General features: G+C 32.7%; 3 protein-coding genes, 1 non-coding gene and 1 pseudogene across 4 annotated transcripts; all 5 read left to right on the top strand.

The window, feature by feature from the left end:
* The first annotated feature begins 2,395 nt into the window (after positions 1-2,395).
* On the top strand, positions 2,396-3,007 carry LOC146897843 (uncharacterized). The gene is made up of 2 exons (XM_085736475.1): positions 2,396-2,635; positions 2,696-3,007. The coding sequence occupies exons 1-2, from the start codon at positions 2,396-2,398 to the stop codon at positions 3,005-3,007; spliced, it is 552 nt and encodes a 183-aa protein (XP_085592601.1).
* A 6,158-nt stretch (positions 3,008-9,165) lies between these two features.
* LOC146897842 ((+)-neomenthol dehydrogenase-like) lies at positions 9,166-12,029 on the top strand. Its single transcript, XM_085733843.1, has 5 exons — positions 9,166-9,304; positions 9,397-9,646; positions 10,408-10,449; positions 10,553-10,726; positions 11,519-12,029. Exons 1-5 carry the CDS (start codon positions 9,285-9,287, stop codon positions 11,894-11,896), a joined length of 864 nt encoding a protein of 287 aa, XP_085589969.1. The 5' UTR covers positions 9,166-9,284; the 3' UTR covers positions 11,897-12,029.
* A 223-nt stretch (positions 12,030-12,252) lies between these two features.
* On the top strand, positions 12,253-13,162 carry LOC146897841 (glycosyl hydrolase 5 family protein-like; annotated as a pseudogene).
* A 398-nt stretch (positions 13,163-13,560) lies between these two features.
* Positions 13,561-13,631, top strand: TRNAG-GCC (transfer RNA glycine (anticodon GCC)). Its single transcript has one exon. It is a non-coding gene; the product is annotated as a tRNA-Gly (tRNA).
* Positions 13,632-17,347: 3,716 nt separating this feature from the next.
* On the top strand, positions 17,348-20,588 carry LOC146897839 ((+)-neomenthol dehydrogenase-like). The gene is made up of 5 exons (XM_085733842.1): positions 17,348-17,382; positions 17,502-17,748; positions 17,838-17,894; positions 19,079-19,258; positions 19,814-20,588. The coding sequence occupies exons 1-5, from the start codon at positions 17,363-17,365 to the stop codon at positions 20,192-20,194; spliced, it is 885 nt and encodes a 294-aa protein (XP_085589968.1). The 5' UTR covers positions 17,348-17,362; the 3' UTR covers positions 20,195-20,588.
* The last annotated feature ends 403 nt before the right edge of the window (positions 20,589-20,991 follow it).

Below are 20,991 nucleotides of genomic sequence, written 5' to 3'. Positions count from 1 at the left end.
CTGATGTTGAGCAACCACATCAAGAAAATATCCAGTTAGAACAAGATGTTGATGCTACTGCAGATTTATTGGTTAATGAATTGGTGCAAGATTTAGTGGAGTCAGAGGGGAACAACAAAATTATTGATGAAATTGCGGTCCCAGCTGGTTCTAACTCGGACACAACGAAGCAGATCCATTGCCCGCTGCAGTATACTTCCGTAAGCAATGAAGATGTACCTTCAGCCGCGGCAGCACCTCTTTCTGGTCCGTCTCTTCCTGTTGTGGCAGATTCAAATGCAGTTCCTTTGGTAGTCCAAATTAATGAGTGTACTGACCAGAATGTGGGCCTCTTTAGTAAGGAAGGAGCGGGAAATCAAAGGATGCAGCGACGTGCAGGTTCTTGCCCTCCCCGGGCAGATCGATCATTGGTGTCCGACCCATATGGAGTTTGGAATGGCTAAGTGACCAACATCATAGTGAAGCGGGGTTGTTTCTTCATCGAGGAAAGTTTCTAAACAAGGGGTGCGGCCTAAAGATGGTAGTCTTAAGGGACAGGGTCCTGTTCAGCGGCGCAAGAAGGTGGATGGTGTGATGCGTCACAATGTTCATAGCTTGAAAAAGGCTGATAAAGCCTTTTTAAGTGGATGAAGTAAAGGCTACTGTGTGGGACTGTGATAGCTTTAAAAGTCCAGGACCGGATGGGGTTAATTTTGGTTTTATAAAAGATTTTTGGATGGACCTGAAAGATGATGTTATGCGGTTTGTGTCTGAATTTCATCGCAATGGTAAATTGGCAAAAGGGATTAATACCACTTTCATTGTTCTCATTCCGAAGGTAGACAACCCGCAAAGACTTAATGAGTTTCGTCCTATATCCTTGGTGGGGAGTATGTATAAAATCTTAGCAAAATTGTTGGCCAATAGATTGCGGTTGGCGATTAACAGTGTGATATCTGACACGCAGTCAGCTTTTATTAAGAATCGTCAAATCCTTGGTGGTATTCTTATAGCCAATGAGGTTGTTGATGAAGCTAGTAAATTAAAAAAGAAGCTTCTTTTGTTTAAGGTAGACTTTGAAAAGGCCTACGATTCTGTTGATTGGGGTTATCTGAACTCAGTCATGGAACGAATGTTATTTCCTGTCTTATGTAGGAAATGGATTAGAGAATATATTGGTACTGCTACAACTTCTGTTTTAGTTAATGGTAGTCCTACGGATGAATTTTCTCTTCATAGGGGTTTAAGGAAGGGGGATCCCCTCTCTTCTTTTTTGTTTCTTATTGCGGCTGAGGGGCTCCACATATTGTTGAAAGCTATGGTTGACAATCAGTTGTTCACAGGTTATACGGTAGGGGTAGCCAACCCGGTGGTGGTGTCTCATTTACAATTTACTGATGATACTCTGTTGTTGGGTCAAAAAAGTTGGGCTAATGTCCGTGCGCTTCGGGAGTCTCTTGTAATATTTGAGTCGATGTCCGGTTTGAAGGTGAATTTTCATAAAAGCCTTTTGGTGGGTGTCAATATCTCGAATACTTGGTTGGGAGAAGTGGCGACGGTGTTGGGCTGTAAAGTGGGGAAGGTTCCATTTCTGTATCTTGGTTTGCCTATCGGGGGAAATCCTCGGAGACTCTCGTTTTGGGACCCGGTTGTGAATCGAATTAAATCTAGACTGTTTAGGTGGAATAACAGGTTTCTCTCTTTTGGTGGCCGATTGATCCTTCTAAAATCAGTCCTGACTTCTCTGCCTGTCTATGCTCTTTCATTCTTCAAAGCTCCATCAGGTATAATCTCTTCCATTGAATCTTTATTGAATAATTTTTTTTTGGGGGGGGGGGGGGGGGGGAGTGAGGATCATAAGAAAGTAACTTGGATAGGTTGGAATACTGTGTGTTCCTCTAAGGAGTCCGGAGGTCTGGGGGTGAGGAAGTTGAAAGAGTTTAATATAGCGTTGCTAGGTAAATGGTGCTGGAGGTTGTTGGTGGACAGAGTAGGGTTGTGGTATCATGTGTTGGTCGCCCGTTACGGTGACGCAGGTGGGAGGTTGGAGGAAGGGGGCCGGAGTTGTTCTTCTTGGTGGAGGGAGGTTGGGAGGATTCGAGATGGTGGTGGTGAGGTTGGGGGTAGGTGGTTCAGTGACAATGTGGTGCGGAGGGTGGGAGATGGGACTAGTACACTATTTTGGTCTCATAGATGGTTGGGTGGTTTGGCTCTCAGTGAGCATTTTCCTAGATTGTTTGAGTTGGCTGAGAACAAATCGGAGACAGTTGCTGGTATGTTCTCTCTTGGCCTTGGTCAGGGAGGGGAGGGTTGGCGGTGGAGACGTCGATTATGGGTTTGGGAGGAGAATTTACTAGATGAGTGTAGGGCTGTTCTATTTGATGTTTCTTTGGTTCCTAATGTTTCAGATGATTGAATGTGGCTTCCTGACCCTGTGGAGGGCTACTATGTTCGAGGTGCTTATGATTTATTAACCTCTGCTGTCATTACTCATGTGGATAGCGCTTTAGATCTTGTGTGGCATCACCAGGTTCCGTTGATGGTGTCCATTTTTGCGTGGCGACTCTTGCGGAATCGCTTACCTACGAAAACAAATTTGGCAGCTAGAGGTATTTTACAGACTGATGCGGCACTTTGTGTAGCAGGGTGTGGTCAGGTTGAATCGGCTGATCACTTGTTCATCTCGTGTTCTTCTTGTGTTCCTTTATGGTAGCAGTTACGTCATTGGATTACTTTTGTGGGGGCAGATGCCAATACTGTAGCTGATCATTTGGTGCAGTTTACTCATATGGCAGGTGTTGGTAAAGCTAAGCGTTCGTTCTTGCAATTAATCTGGCTTCTTAGTGCTTGGGTATTGTGGAACGAACGTAATAACCGTCTCTTTAATAATGTTATAACTGATGTACCTAGGTTGGTTGATAAGATTAAGTCTTTGTCATTAGCGTGGCTGACGGCTAAAAAAGCCATGTTTGTTTTTGGTACTCAGCGGTGGTGGTCAAGCCCCTTGGCTTGTTTAGGCATTGGTTAACCACCTTGTGTTTGTTTTCAGTTCTCTGTTAGGTCTTGACTCTGTTTGTATTGTTGTAGTGGTCTTCTAGGCACACCTTGTGCTTGAGAGCTACTATTTTTATTGGTATATAATTCCACTTTGGTTTCTTAAAAAAAAAAAAAGTTTTGTTAAATTTCAAGTATTATCATACTTTGTCATACATATATAGTTTTCAATTTTTGTCGACAAAAAAAACAAAAATCTCAAAAATACAAAATGTTGTTAGCTTATAAAAAGTCAAGTTCTTTCTCATCCAAGCTTCGTCCCACTGTGTCATTCTCCTTCAACTCCAAGGGCCAAGTCGTTGTAAAAAGTGGAACTTTGTATTACTACTAGAGAAATTAATGTCAAATCATGACATCGATGATCTATAATTCAGTTGACATTTATCTTTCTAGAGGATCTAATCTCTCGTGTGAAAGTGGAAGATACTATGGAACAAACATATGAATATACTATAGACCAAAGTCAGATTTTCTTAAAGATTCGAGAAGCACCAAAATTTGTAATGAATTTCGTATATTCTTTTGCGGACTATTAAAAATATGTTAATAAGCCCTTAAAGAAATTGTTAATCATTGATCAATTTTTTTTTTTTTTTTTAGGGAAATCGTTGGCCAAATTATATATTTTTGGGTTAATTATGTTTCTAGTCCCTATAAAATAGCGACCTTGTAAGTTTAATCCCTACTTAATTTTAATAGCATTTTTAGTCCCTAATTTTGTTTTTCTGCACTGAGTATTAGTCCCTACTCAATTCAAATTTGTTTAATTTATGCTTAAACTCTTAAATTTTTGAACAATTTTTTGCAGACATGTTTAGAACAATACTAAAAGTTCGTCCGCAAAAAATTATTGCAAAATTTGATTTCTACATCCAGATTTTATTACTTTTTATCTTTAACTTTTGTCGTTTTAAAAAATTCATATTTAATTCATTTCATGTCAGAAAATTCTAAATTTTAGTAAACGAACCTTTCATAGTGTTCTAATCTTGTCTCAAAAAAATCGTTCAAAAATTTAAGAGTTTAAGAATAATTAATCAAACTTTGTTTTAGCAGGGACTAAAATTATAAGTAAATTTTTTTTATAGGGACTAAAAATGCTATTAAAATTAAGTAGGGACTAAACTTACAAGGTCGCTATTTTATAGGGACTAGAAACATAATTAACCCTATATTTTTTAGATGGAAGAAATGATAATAATTATTAGAAAATCGTACACAAATAAATGAAGGATTTATAATTCAAATTTTATACACAACACTTAATCCAACAATTTTGATATTTGTTTTTTTCGTTAAATTAAAACTTGAACATAACAAAATATTCTAGAAAGTTGGACAAATTACGTACTATTTTGTAGATTTATTTAGCATATATTTTTGTAGATTATATGATGATGAAAATACTCTGGAACGTTGGAAAAAAACGGCAGAGACTTGGCCTTCAATATTCAGATTCAGATCGACCGGCCAAATATGAGTCAACTGAAAACTGGCCCTTAACTTAAAGACAATCTCCGTGTCGCCACAGTGTCTTGACTTTTCAAAGGGAGAATTTTACAATTTCTAGAACTCATAGCTCCTTAACCAAAATGAATAATAAAATAAAACAACCCCATAACAATAATACTCCGGCCATGTTCAATCAAACCATGAGAAATATGGTTGATTGCAAGAATCAACTCCCATATATATTTAACGTTATGATAAGAGTAAGAGTTGACTATGGTTTATAAAGATGATATATTTAACGTTATAAGTCGATTTTGTAAGGTGGAGATGAGGTTGTTGTTAGTATACATGGTATGAAGTGTAATATTCTTATAAAAGAAATGTTATTTAATTAATCATTTGGTTGACAACCAAAATTTACAAAAAAGAAGAAGTAGGTATTTGCATGAAAACCAAAACAATAGAGATATAAAGTAAAAAATAATGTGAGTATGAGAAATAAAGTTGTCACAAAAATTGTCAAAAAATGATTGTACAAATATCATTTCTCTTTTTATAATAACCAGTGGAAGGATGGGCACTCACGTGTCCGTCTTTCTATTCTTTTTATTGTGCTAACGTGTCTAGATTATTAACAATATTTTATTAAAAATTTGCGTGGAAATTACAAACGATTTTATATATAAAAAAATTATATAGATTAAAATTATAAGTATAGATATTTGTACTTATATTTTTCAATGACAACAATAATATAACAAACATAACAATTTTTTTTTCTTTTTTAATAACAACAACAATATATATTATTTTAAGAAAATTTATTTAAGGATATAATTGAAATAATAAAAAAGTCAGTCCAGAATTCTCCTAAAACCCTATTCTCTTTATGTATAGAATAGATAATAATATGCATATTGATACGTGATGTCAAATGACATTTTACTCGTGCGACTATTGTTAATCTGAGCATCAGCAACAACTTGAAATTGGAGAAAGTTTGGATCAAATCTCATTTTGATTTGTGCGAGAACATTGACTTTTAGCTCACCTTTGACGACTAAGTGTGTGTTTGGTTCTATAGTAACGACAATTGAGTTTATAACATAATTAATTTTGGTTAAAAGTGAGTTGAATATAAATTAATTATGTTTGGACATATGTACCAAAAAGCGATTCTCATATGTATTTGTTGTTGGAATAGTTTGATCAAAATTGTTTTTCATATGTATAATTGTCAAAAGCAGCATTAATTGTATTTAAAATTTATATACAATATTGTACCCAAAAAAATTACATACAATAAATACAAATGAACATACTCTCAGATCTCAAACAATACTACCAACTCAACTCAAGTAGGTTTAAACGATTGACTGGATGACATATATTTGAGTTATTCTTTCAAATATTTCATTTGAAGTTCTTTCAAATATTTCACCAGTTAACCATTTTATTCATATCAATACACAATTTATAAAAAGATTGATATTTTGAAACTATACATCGAAACAGTGGATGAATAAGATATAATTTATTTGGATGAATTGGATGAATGCCATTTTTTCAAGATTATTCATAAATTACCTTTAAGAAATGTTTCTCAAAAATTGAAATGGTTCTCTTTTTTTTTTTGTTGACAAAAAAGACCTCGAGGAAAAAGAAGAACCGACCAATCATTAAGAACTAAAATCCAAAAGAAAATCAAGAACTTAGTCAAAATTTCTAATCAGGCCATCCATAGAGAAGCCTATACTTTGTCAGACCATGAACCACGTGATTGACTTCTTCAAGCATATGATATGACACCAAATGAATTATCTGCCAAGGAAAGCAATATCTTAACCAGATTATAGCAAGCAAGGGTGTGTATGTTGACACCAATAAGAAAGAAGCTTGTTGTCTTGTTGGCTACTTGAGAGTGAGATCCTAACAAATATTTTTTAGTCTTTGCTAATTGCTCCAAGCACTTCCAAAACTAACACCCAAATTGGAAGAGAAGATAAGCAATTAGACTCTCCCAAACCCGTAATAGTAATCTTTTCAATACCATCTTATTTCACATGATAATGAGTATAACTAACTCATAATAAAATAAAATTTCAAAAATAGTTATTTCTAAAAATATAATAAATGCGGAAAGAAATTGATGACCTGGAGTAAGAGACAATCAAAGGTGGGTCAAGTGGTAATCATCTTGACCGCATAAAGAGGGGACAAAACTGTAAGTGATAATTATAGCAATCTCATAAAGAGGAGGAAACAGTCATGAAAGGTTGTTAGAACAACGGTGAGTTAGGATTATTTTCGTTTAAAATCAAAAGTTTAAAAAAAAAAAATATAAAATAAATATGGGTCTCACTAACCAGTGCCTTACGGGCAATGGTTAAGGATTTCATTAATAGAAACTTTGTCTTGAAAATACAAGTCTTTACTTTTTTCTTAGCAATAATTACACCACTTTTCAATACAAATTTACTTATTTTAGTAGTACTTTATCCATTGCCCCAAGGGCAATGGTTAGCATTTCCCAATAAATATTGATGGTGACATCCACTTAGCGATAAGATCTATTATCAAACTTTTTGTATGTATTTTTCTCTAAACAATATCGTCGTTTATTTTGAAAAATGGAGAGAATTTTTATTCAACAACGGTTATACAACCCTTACTACGATCGATTCAATTCATCTCATGGTTGATTTAAAAGATATCGGAGCATGTGGAGTTTGAGTTCGAATTTACTTTATTTATCAACCCTATATTAGAGTTGTCAATGAGCTGACCCAACCTAAAGGAAAAATATGTATAAATGTGTTGGATTAGGCCGACCTGGTTGCTTCATGAGCCATTAAAATAGAGTCCATTTCAAACATTAATGAGTCATGCGGCACGATGGACCATCCCATCCCGACCCGTAGAATATTTTTAACTCACAAAATAACTACACATTAAATGTAAATCAAATTCACATATTCATGCAAAATATCTATCGCTTAAACATTTCATGCAAAATATCTATAGCTTAAACATTCATGCAAAATATCTATCGCTTAAACATTCATGCGAAAGTATAGAGTACTTGTAACACCTTATAAAGTGCAAACTTACACAATAAAATATTACCAACCTAACAACTCAAAATAGATAACAATTTTTTTTTTAAAATAGGCATATGTCGATCATTCTGAAAGGGAACATGAAGATGCAGTTGCATCTCGCACACACAGACCATACTAGATCAAACTTTTTTTTTTAAATAGAGAAAACTTATAATTTTTTTAGAAGTCTATTACTAATATTATTATTTTTCTACTGATAATATTATTATTATTATTATTATTATTATTATTATTATTATTATTATTATTATTATTATCAACTAGAATTTTTTTCGTATATTTAATTGTATTATCATTATCAACTAGAATTGAAATACGATATAATAAATAGTCAAATTCTCTAAAAAAAATCATGTCGAATATCAAAAGAGAGTTTTTTTTATTACGATATCAAAAGGGAGTTTAATCTCTTCGATTTATTAGTCTTTTAGTTTATTTATACTTAAATCAAATTACATACTTAAATATGTTTATATGAAAGAGACTTTTAATCAAACCAACATATCATAACATCATTTCAAAAGGTCCGACAGTTGACAGACAAAAAAATAAACCAATGCCCTGACATTAAAAATTTTGACAGAAAAACTTAAGTCTCATCTCATAAATTTTAACTTGATCCAACTTATTTCCACCCTTAAATCCTAACTTGATCCAACTTATTTCCACCCTCACTCGTGAAGTTGTGATTTTTTATTTTTATTTTTTGATATTCACAATATCATTGAAATTGAAGCACCCTAATTATAATAATTTGTTAATATAAAAATAGTGAGAGAGAATCTGAAAGAATGACAACTGTATAAACTCTGACATAAGTATTTTTGTGCGTATGTATTATTGCAAAGAAGAAGTCGTATAAGGTGTGCTAGTAAAAGTAAAATTGGCAAATTTGTTAATGATTAGGTTAGCTAATAAACCTCTCAAGCCGATTTGTTTGGTTGTTGTCTCGTGCGTGCAATTGTCTCTATTCTCTTTATTTTTTATTTTGATATGATGATAGCTAAGTTATCTAGAAGATAGAATTCTTCTCAAAAAAATAATCAAATCATAGATAAACTCTTCTAAAAAATAATCAAATCATGTGACAAAATATACATGCCAAGATTGCTTGTAGTTCCTTAAAAAAAAAAAATTGCTAGTGATTAATATTGGGCATTCACGCGGTCGAAATATTTGTGATCGTAAAATTAAGATCAAACGATCCAGATTTCATGTTTGATATTTTATACTTAAACTTTATTTTTTTGAAGGATATACTTAAACCTTTTAAAAATTGCATTGAAATTTGGACAATCCGATCTCAATTAAATAATGATAAATGTGTTGAATGTGTGAATGCTTCAAAGTTTTTATTAGAGGGAATGGGAAGGAATCTACTTTCAAAATAAACCATGTTACATAGGAACAAAATCACATGATTAAAAAAATTGTCAAAGTAAATAAATATACAAACATACATACATAGTATAGTACTCGAACTTGTCCTAACACATTTGACTATATAATATAATAATAAATTAATAACAACTCATTTTATCATCTTATATTAACAAAAGTGAACTATACCTTTCAAACCAAAAAAAAAAAAAAAAAAGTGAACTATAAATTAAATATTATGTTCCTAGTTTGTGCACATCCATTCATTTAGATTCAATTAAAATTAATCATCTATCTATGGCAATTTCAAAAGAAAGGTACCTTTTATGTTTATTTGGACCAATAAATGTTAAAAGATCCCTTTAATTTCTTTTATCAAAGCAGTAAAAATTTGTTTATTCTTTTTCAGATATGCTGTTGTTACAGGATCAAATAAAGGTATAGGATTGGAAACTGTTAAAAGATTGGCTTCAAATGGAATTAAAGTTGTTCTTACAGCTAGAAATCAGAAAAGAGGGATTCAAGCTTTTGAGAAATTGAAGAAAGAATTTGAATTTTGTAATCTTGTTGTTTTTCATCAACTTGATGTTACTGATCCTTTTAGTATTGCTTCATTGGTTGAGTTTGTTAAGACTCAGTTTGGAAGACTTGATATCTTGGTAAGAATGATTTTCCTTAATGTAAATCCAATTTTCTGGATCATTATGATTTAAGATAATGCATGAAATTTTGCAAACTTGTTATTCTCTTTCTAAGTTTTTCAATTGCATAAAATGATTATGAATTACCATTTATTTGGTGAATCTGGTGAAGGAGTTTTCTGTGTTTCAATGATTTTTCTTGATTCTTAATTATCTAGGAACAATATATTTTTTTAGTTATCTTGGATTGATTTTCTTGATTCTTCATTCTCATTCTCATAGGCCTTGTTTTGATAAATAACTTAGTTAACTCCTTTTGCTAAGAGCTTTTATCATATAAGTGCTTATGCTGTTATAAGCCATTTTTGAACACTTGGATAAAATAAAGTCAAAATCTGTAAGATGTATTCATATAAGCTATCACAAGTAGCTTTTGAAAAAAGCTGAAAATAACTTATGAACATGTCATAAGTTGTCCCTTATAAGTTCTTTCAAACAGTCTCTCAAGTATTTATGCCAGTAGATCAGCTAAAATAAGTCAATATAAACAAACGCTTAATACTTTTGTAGACAGTTTAAGTATTTTAAACTACGACAATTAAGTTGCATGTAGCACAAACACTTCAAATTAAAGGCGTGTTTGGTGTCCGTTGTCCCAACCTGTTACAAACTTTGGATAAACTAATGGATTTAATTCTTTCTTAAACTTGCCATGACTAAAATTTGTGATAATATTGAATGAGTTCACCATAATAATAGCCTTGAATTTTCATGTGCAGGTAAATAATGCAGGAATCAATGGTTTCAACACAGACGATATGGTAAGTGAGCTTGTTTTCTTTAACTGTTTGGGATGATAATATTGGTCTTCTGTGTATAATAGCCTCTGATTAAGCTTTGTTTTTTTTGTATATGACTATTCAGGTTGAACCAATTATTAATTGGAGGGAACTGAGTCAAACTTATGAGATGGCTGAAAATTGCATAATAACAAATTACTATGGTGGTAAAGAAACTACTGAGGCTTTTCTTCCTCTTCTTCAGTTATCTGATTCACCTGTGATTGTTAATGTTTCCTCGACCGCAGGACTATTAAAGGTAAGGAAATGACACAATTGTTTTGTTTTTTAGAAATTCTTTTGAGATAGACTAGTCCTTCAGAAAAATTCAAAGACTTATATAGTCCTCTAAAAAACGAAAAATATTGATTCAGTCTTCAAAATCTCAATTGCCAGTCTAAATAATCTCTGATAGCAACTAAACTGTCTCAAAAAATTATCGTATAAAGGACTAATTTGCCTGATATTTGAGACTTTTGAGGACTAAATTGGTACTTTTCATTTTTCGGGGACCATATAGAGTTCATCATTTTTTCAAGTACCGAAATGTGTTTTCACCTATGAAGCATGGATACGGACACGGACACCAGACACACTGAGACGCCAACACCACTAATAATTTGAGAAATTCAGTGTAATTATATGTGTTGGTGTCGGACACGACACGTGTCCGACACCTGGACACGCCTAATCTGATAAGTGTTCGTGCTTCATAACTTTCACAAATATGTGTAGCAGTATCACTATAGTCTCGACATGTATCAAAATTACAAAAACATCCTTATATCTGTCTTATGTTAGTAGTTCAATAGACTAAACCGACTAATGAAATACACATCAAAGGACCAAATTAACTAATGAAAAACATATTCAAATACAAAACTTACATACAAGAAAAACATTCGAGGATGTTTTTATAAGTTTGGTTAATTCAGAGTCTATAACGGTCGATAGTGCTCGACAAATTCAATGACCGAAATTACCACTTTACATCAGTTACAATGTACCTGAACAACATAAATAAACTGTGTTATTGTCTGTTTCATTTCAGTACATATCAAACGAATGGGCTAGGAGTGTGTTAGACGATACTGAAAATCTATCCGAAGAGCTAATCGACGAAGTACTAAAGGAGTTTCTGAAAGACTTCAAACAAGGTTCACTTGAAAACAAGGGTTGGCCAACTTATCTTTGTGCCTATAAACTCTCAAAAGCAGCTGTGAATTCCTACACAAGACTTCTAGCTTATAGACATCCAAACTTATGTATTAATTGTGTTTGTCCTGGTTTTGTTAAAACAGATATGAATAGAAACACAGGTATATTATCTGTTGAAAATGGTGCTGCTAGTGTTGTGAGATTAGCATTACTTTCTGGTGATTCCACTTCTGGAAACTTCTTTGCTCGTCAAGATTTGTCTTGCTTTTGAAAGGTTTTCAATGTATTAAAATGGGGGGATATGATAGGAAATGTGTCTTGGATGGATTTTTTTTTTTTACCCATTTGTTCATTGCTGTTTATTAATCAAATGAAATGTGGGGAGTATATCTTTTCAAGTTTAATTTCTACTAAATTTTAATTGGTGTTTTAGTCCCTGACAAATTGGCTATTAGCAAAAACGCTCCTCGATGTTAAAATGGTTTTGACTTGGAAGACGGAAATCTGACTGGATTTCGGCACATGAACTTTTATAATGATGTGATGTCTACATGACATGCTCACAGATCTAATGGGATCTAGACAATCAATTCAAAATCCAATGCCAACGTGCTTTAATATGCTCACATGTGTCCTAGAGTTAGGGTTCGGAGGACCCTAAACCCTAGTTCACCACTATAAAGGTTAACTCACAACCTCGATCAAGTTACATACCTTTTATACCCTACAAACCTCACACATTCGGCTCATCCTTACTTAATCGTTAGAGTGTTTGCAAGTACACCCCCTTCGATGAGACGGAGGAGGAATTACCAGTCACCTCCGGACAGCAAATTTCTACTCCAAACAGATTACTATATATAAACACTCTCTGCATTCCTAATTTCAAATTAAGCAAAAAAATTATCACCTTCCATTCTTCAAGATGTTGAGAAAATCCTTTTCATTTCAATTTTTATTTCTTCTTCTCCATGTTTTCAGCTCTTCTTTACATTTAGCATCACAACATGCAAATGCATTTCCTTTATCAACTCAATCAAGATGGAATGGATCATAGATGATTCAACAGGTGAACGTGTGAAACTTCACCTTCAACCAATGATTCCTGAAGGTTTTGATAGAAGACCTTTAAAGGAACTTGTCAATGAGCTTGTGAAAAACAATTTTATTAGTGTTAGATTAGCATACGCAATTTACAAGCGGACAAGACATGAACATGACATTGTGAATGATACTTTTAATGCTTTGGATGCACCTTAGGTTATGGAAGGTATTGCTAAGTATAATCATCTACCTTGAAAATGACTCATACTGAGGCTTTTGATGCTGTTGTGAATGAACTTGGTGCTCAGAATGTTAGTTTTGCTTGTTAATCATGTTAGTGAGCCTGAGTTGTGATGTAATCTATGAAGAACGGATACTCTTCGGATTAGCCGTGTCCCAGTGTCGGACACATGTCGTGTCCGACACCAACACATATAATTGCACTGAATTATGTGATTTTCTCAAATTATTAGCGGTGTTGGCATGTCAGTGTCCATGTTGTGTCCGATGTCCGGGTCTGTGTCTGTTATCCGTATCTATGCTTCATAGGTTGTAATGATGATGATGAGAATGAATCTTTCATGATAGACATTTTGATCCTCAAGAATGGATTCATGGACTGACTTTGGCTGCCAATTGCATTTTAATGGACATCATCCTGTATATGTAAATTACTTGCTTTCTACTTTCATCCTTTTTATTCCTTCCTTGGGTTTTATACAATTCCAGGATAATGAGTTCTTGTTGTTATCTCAGGTTTAAATTGTGACACAGAGTTGCAGATATTATGGTACAAACCAATGTTCTTTGTGTATGAGACACATTTCTACTATCATGGTTAAGAACTGGAACAGTTTAATTATTTAACAACATCCTAACCAACACAACAAAGCACCAGTAGTCTAGTGGTAGAATAGTACCCTGCCACAGTACAGACCTGGGTTCGATTCCCGGCTGGTGCAATTTTAGAGGGAGCTATGATGATAATATTTATGGTGTTTGGGTAACATCACTTATCCTGAAATACTGGATGACAAATATGCCCCTGAGCTCCCTTTTTTTTCCTTTTGCAACTGAAAAATGCCCCTGACGTGGAAGACGGAAATCTGACTGTATCTTAGCACATGAACTTTTAAAATGATGTGTCCCGGAGTTAGCGTTGGGAGGACCCTAAACTCTAGTTCACCACTATAAAGGTTAACTCACAACCTCGATCAAGTTACACACCTTTTATACCCTACAAACATCACACATTCAGTTCATCCTTACTTAATTGTCGGAGTGTTTGCAAGTACACTCCTCTTCGGTGAGACAAAGGAGGAATTACCAATCACCTCCACACAACAAATCTCTAGTCCAACCAGATTATTGTATATAACATGCAAATACATTTCCTTTATCAAATCAATCAAGATGGAATGGATCTTAGATGATTTAACAGGTGAACGTGTGAAACTTCACGTTCAACCAATGATTCCTGAAGGTCTTGAAGACATTTAAAGGAACTTGTTGGTGAGCTTGTGAAAAACAATTTTAATTGTGTTAGATTAACCTATGCAATTTACAAGTGGACAAGACAAGAACATGACAGTATGAATGAATGATACTTTTAATGCTTTGGATGCACCTCAGGTTGTGGAAGGTATTGCCAAGTATAATACTTCTATTTTGAAAATGATTCATAATGAGGCTTTTGATGCTGCTGTGAATGAACTTGGTGCTCAAAATGTTAGTTTTGCTTGTTAATCATGTTAGTGAGCCTAACTTGTGATGTAATCTATGAAACATGGACACTCTTCGGATTAGTTATGTCCTAGTGTCGGACACATGTCGTGACACGACACATATAATTACGCTGAAATATGTGATTTTCTCAAATTATTAGCGGTGTTGGCGTGTCAGTGTCCATATCGTGTCGGATGTCCGTGTCTGTAATTCATATCTATGCTTCATAGGTTGTAACAACGATGAAGAGAATGAATCTTTCATGATATCCTCAAGAATGGATTCAAGGACTTACTTTGGCTGCCAGGCATTTTAATGGACATCATCCTGTATATGTATATTACTTGGTTTCTACTTTCTTCCTTTTTATTCCTTCCTTTTTGGGTTTTAGAACTCCACAATAACGAGTTCTTGTTGTTATCTCAGGCTTAAATTGTGAAACACAGTTTCAGTTTTTAAGGTACAAACTAATGTTCTAGGTGTATGAGACACATTTTTACTCCCATGGTTAAGAATTGGAACAGTTAAATATTTGATTACGTCGTCTACAACACAACAAAGCACCAGTGGTCTAGTGGTAGATTAGTACCCTGCCACGGTACAGACCCGGGTTTGATTCCTGGCTGGTGCATTCTCTTGAGGGTTTGTGGTGTTGGGTAGCATCACCTTAAAAATACTGGATGACAAATAATGCCCCTGAGCTCCTTCTTTTTTATTTTTTTCTTTTGCAATGCCCCTGAGCTCCTTCTTTTTTATTTTTTTCTTTTGCAATGCCCCTAAGCTCCTTCTTTTTTATTTTTTTCTTTTGCAACCTGGATGACACTTTCAGTTTCCAATGCAATAATAACTTTTTCTTTTCAATTGTACCCTCCAATTAATACTCAGCACACTACTTCCAAAGTATTACTTTTAAAACTAACCAATAGTTAATAAGGATAATTTGGTAAAATAATCATTCTCTTTCTTTTAATCATTACATTTCTTAATATATGTGTAAACATCTAAAGCGACACTCATTTTGAAACGGAGGGAGTAGTTAGGAGTTTCGTAGGTAAATTGGTATTCAGTTTTCAAATTTTTTTGCATGTATGATTACTTCCTCGCTTTTTTTCATAGTATTTCGTTAGTAATAATATTTTGGATACAAGAAGTATATCGGTTAAGATTTGGAAAGTAGCAAACGACGTGATAATTCCTGTCGAAATATAAGATGTTTTTATTGGTTTGCCTCCTAACAAACTCTATTTTAGTTTTTAAAATAAGAATATATCAATGTTAAGACAACTACTAAGAATACAACCAAATTCAATAACAAATTTATGTTGTTATGCCATAGATAAGTAACTCTTTTAGAATCTAGTTCAAAAAGTCAACATGTCCTAACCGTAGATCTTTAACCTACTATAACCCAGTAACAGGCCAAAAACTTCACCAATATTCTAACTTCTCAGATTTTGGTTTAAAACATTATTTTTGATAGAAAACGCAGTTATATTTTCCTTTTAAGAAAATGGTCTTGCTAACCAGTGCCTTTAGAACACTAATTAAGGATTCAAAAATAGAAATAATTTACACGTTTTTGATAGAAAATAACTTTAATTAAACAACCAACTTATTTGTGAAACAAAGTGGTTAAATTATTATTGATTTAAAATATTAGTTTAACGATGTTTATTTACTATTTGTTAGAAAATATTTATTTATAGTGCTAATAAACTAAAGCCTCTTCAATTTGAAAATCATGAAAATAAAATTAACCCAAACTTAGAGATGGTTTAATTAAGAGAAAAAAAAAACCAATCTCCGCATTTCTAATTAATTTTATACAATAAATCATACAAGACATCCTCGGGAAAAAAAAAGATATGCACATAAAATGTTTTTTTAACCGAGGTTTTGTATGCAAAATCATGCATGCTACTACAACTACATGATTTGAATATAGCATCACCCACCCATACCAATAAAAAATTCCGCATATAGCCGGACAAAGTCGTAACCAAAAGACGCATGAAGCCACAACACACACAGAGCCATAACCAAAAAACACACGATGCTAAAATACACATAGTCATAATCAAAATATGCACGGACCTAAAATACGCACAAAGCCATGAGGATGCATACGTCATGTGATGTGAAATGAGATATAGGAGATATCGGAGATGGGGGAGAGAGAGAGATAAAGCAGGGGAGAATGAGACAGAGAATGAGAGGAGTAAGAGAGAGGGGGGAGAAAGAGAGGAGATGTGGGAGGAATATATCTTTAAAAAAATAAAAAATCTGTCCTTCTCCAATTTTTTAAAATTTAAATAAATAAGATATGAAGTAGGGAGTACTATCTTCTAAAAAATAAAAAAAATTGTCCTCTCCATTTTTTTAAAAAATTTAAATAAATAAGAAATGAAGGTGGGAGTACTATCTTTTAAAAAATTAATAAAATTGTCCTCTACATTTTTTTAAAATTTAAATAAATAAGAAATGAAGGAGGGAACGTTATCTTTAAATAAATTAGATGCTTGCATGAGAACGAACAAAATAATGCGGGCCAACAGCAATTGACTTTGTTGATAACAACAAACCTTAAAATCCACAAAACATACAAAAAATAACATAATTAAAACAAAAATTATTGAACACCAAATTTGACTTAAAACTCTTGAATATTTAAAGACAGTTGGTTGATTGATATAAAAATAACCGCAAACCCTTTTTAATTTTGTTAAATTTGTTTTTAGTCCTCATTAATATTCAAACTTTTTATTTTAGTTCCGCTAAAATTTTACTTCGACTTTTGGTGTCTTTTGAAGGACTAAAAGTCGAAAAATAAATAAATTAGAAGGACTAAACAAAAAGTTGGAATTTAATTATATTTAAGGAATAAAAACATATTTATTCCTTTTAATTAACATCATCATCTTTATTTAAGTACACTCACATTTGCTTGCACTTCACTCTTACCAGAGCAATGACAGAAGCATCAAAAAGGTATAGTACCATTTTCCTTAGCCTCTTTTTTCTTCAAGGTACCTTTCATATATGTATGCGATTAACAACAAGCTTGATCATAAGGACTCATAATCTTACCTTGTTAATCTTGTTTCTAGGTATGCAGTTGTAACAGGAGCTAATAAAGGAATTGGTTATGGAATATGCAAGAAATTGGCTTCAAGAGGTGTTATGGTAGTGCTTACTGCTAGAAATGAGAAAAGAGGTTTAGATGCTGTAGAAAGTTTGAAAGAGTTAGGCCTTTCTGACTTTGTGGTTTTTCATCAACTTGATGTCACTGACCCTATAAGTGTTTCTTCTTTAGTTGAGTTCATCAAAATCAAATTTGGAAAACTTGATATCTTGGTGGGTATATATATGATAGTTTTCAATTTCTCCTTCTTAACTTGTTAGTCAATAAAGTTTATTTATATTTGGAATCATTGGTACCGTAGGTGAACAATGCTGGTGTTGCTGGAGGAATAGTGAATGGAGAGAATGTTGTTAAAAAGGTAAGATTGCTTATTGTAGAAAACATATTCTTTGCTATTAGAGATTCTTCCATGCCTATATTAATCTCAACAAATCAAATTTTTAAATAAATTTAAATAAGCATATTAGCATCGTTTAGTCTTGATCAGACGGTTCAAATATTAATCTCAACAAATCAAATTTTAAAATAAATTTTAAAAGTTGGCTTGAAATCGAAGTTATCAAATCCAAGATGGTGCAAGTCATCTTTTCTTTAACATCCATCTCTAGTCATCTTTATATATTCTTGTATATATATTGTATTTTTTTTTTTTTTGAACAAGTTGTATGTTGTATTTATTGATTAAATTTTCAAAAGCATAGGTTGCTGGAGGAGCCATACAGAAAATCCCAAATAGATATATATTTTTTTCTTTACGGAACACAAAGTTGTGAATATTCATAAAGGTCACAAAAGTTTGTCAATTGTCACAAGTGTATCAATGTTCTACGATGATGATAAATAGTCAAGAATGACTAGCATGGGGAATAGTGAACAAACTCAAGTCAAAATTCAAATTACACTAGAAGTTAGAAGTTGTATAAAATAAAAAATATATTTTATTAGAAAGTGATTTTGAATTTAAATCAAGTGATTGAACTCAAGTGGTTAATGAATTTCATCAAAGGACGAATCGTTCTGAGTAATCTGAGTTCAATTTTTAGGTGGAACAATTCTTGGTCAGATTATACTTACATAAAAAGAGTTCAAATTTTAAATGGTGGAGTTGGGTTAATCCAACATTGGTTAGTCAAAAAAGAGCTTTATTTTTCTTTATCTCAAAAAATAATACTCCACTAGTTATTAGAGTGTTTTAATAAATAAAATATATTTTATCAATAAAATCAAAACTACTAATCATTTCTTTAATAACCGTATGAAACTCTAAAAAGATACCTAATTTGAGACGGAGAGAGTATTACATAATGAGTTCTATATTATAGTCTAACATGATTTTAATGCGATTTTAAGTTTTAAATGGTAGAGTTGGGTAAATAATTTATTTATTTTTTGGTAAACGACCTCAAGGAAATTTTATTCAATTGTGAAATATATACATCTTATCTTAGAGTAGTTTAGAGAGAGCTTTATATTCCTGCAATCTGAAGTTTTTTTTGGTCAAAGACAAAAAATTGAGTACATGATATTGATTTGATTTTATAGGTAAGGGGTGAAATATCTGATTGGAATTTAGCACTGCGTCAAACTTATGAATTAGCCGAAGAATGTGTCGAAATAAACTTCTTTGGTGCTGAAAGAGTAACTGAAGCTCTTATTCCCCTTCTCCAACTATCTACTTCACCCAGGATTGTCAATGTCTCCTCTAGACGTGGACAATTCAAGGTAATACTATTTTCACATTCTCTCTCTCTCTCTCTCTCTCTCTCTCTCTCTCTCTCTCTCTCTCTCTCTCTCTCTCTCTCTCTCTCCCTCTCTCTCTCTCTCTCTCTCTCTCTCTTCATTTTGTCTAGAAAATAATCACTTTAAAACTTTAAACAAATAGGCATCTTTCTACTTATTTTGTAAGGACATAAAGGTTTTATCTTAGAACTACTTGTGCAACACACGGTACCGAACTTGCTACTGACACGTCGACACACCGCCGATAATTTTTAAAAACAAAATATCATTATAAGAATTCATCAAATTAATGAAAGATTCAAAATTGCATTATTGGCAGATTTAAACTCTCAATAATTACGGGTGGTCTAAACCCTGAGTAATGCAGAAAAACCCTATAATTATTTTTTGCATTATTGACAGAATAATCCTTCAGTAATGCAGGAAAGTAGTCAATTGTGTCAATATGTGTCGATGTTGGACACCAGACACGTCTTCAATCTCAAGTGTCGGTGCTACTAAGAGTAATTTATTATTTGCCTTCTTTTATCCTTTCAGTTTATGCCAAATGAGTGGGCAAGAGGTGTGTTTGATGACATCAAAAACGTTACAAATGAAAAACTTGGTGCAGTGCTTAGAGAATTTCTAAAAGATTACAAAGAAGGAGCATTGGAAACCAAAAATTGGCCAACATTTGTTTCTGGTTACACAATGGCAAAAGCAGCTTTAAATTCTTACACAAGGTTGCTAGCTATGAAGCTCCCTCATTTCCGCATAAATTGTGTATGCCCTGATTTTGTTAAGACTGATATTAATGAGATGAAAGGGTTTTTAAGCATTGATGAAGGTGCTGAATGTCCTGTGAACCTAGCATTGTTGCCAGATGATGGTCCTTCTGGTCTATTTTTTTTACATGATGAAGTTATTTCGTATGAATAATCCATCAATTTAATTTGTCCCTAAATCATCACTCTCTCTAATTTAATTCTTAAAGTATATATACATGTAATGTGATAATCAATACTTAAAGTATATGAAGTTCGTCGATTTAGTCTTGATATTAAGATGTTAAGGACTAACATGATGAATTTTCAAATACTTTAGGGTCAAAATAAACTATTTCATACGTACTACTTATCATTTTTATATATTAATTTAAGGACTAAATTGGAGATAGAATATTAATTTAGGGACAAAAGTGATGATTTATTTTGGATTCATATGACTGCCCTACTTGTGGCCTATTATATGTGTTGTTTCTGGTACTAGCAAAGTTTCTGAATGTTATTGTATCAAATAATAATTTGTACACTATAAATAATTTTGTAGCTAATGTGTTGGTGTCAAATAACATATATATTGGCTGTTCCATATTGAAATCATAGGCTAAATGTTAAGTATATCTTAATCATTAATATCTTAATAATTTAATTTAGACATTCAGTTTTACTTTAATGATATATATATATATATATATATATATATATATATATATATATATATATATATATATATACACACACACACACACATTTTTTTTTTTTTAAGAAATCAAAATGATATATAAAATAGAGGGCCATCTTCCAGGTAAAAGGTGTACCACATAAGACACCCACAAATTACACCAAACGTTCAGCAGCAAGAAATAAAATTAGCCAATTCCCGCACATAAGAAAGGGTTTTGGCACTAGTTATAAAAGCTATAATGAAATGATACAACATTGACTTTAAACCAC

Source organism: Medicago sativa, chromosome 8 (assembly GCF_051527215.1).
Source record: "Medicago sativa cultivar Bolivia chromosome 8, Bolivia_mono, whole genome shotgun sequence".
Classification (NCBI taxonomy): domain Eukaryota; kingdom Viridiplantae; phylum Streptophyta; class Magnoliopsida; order Fabales; family Fabaceae; genus Medicago; species Medicago sativa.
The sequence above is the reverse complement of the archived record's forward strand: the minus strand, read 5'-3'. Positions and strand labels throughout refer to the sequence as shown.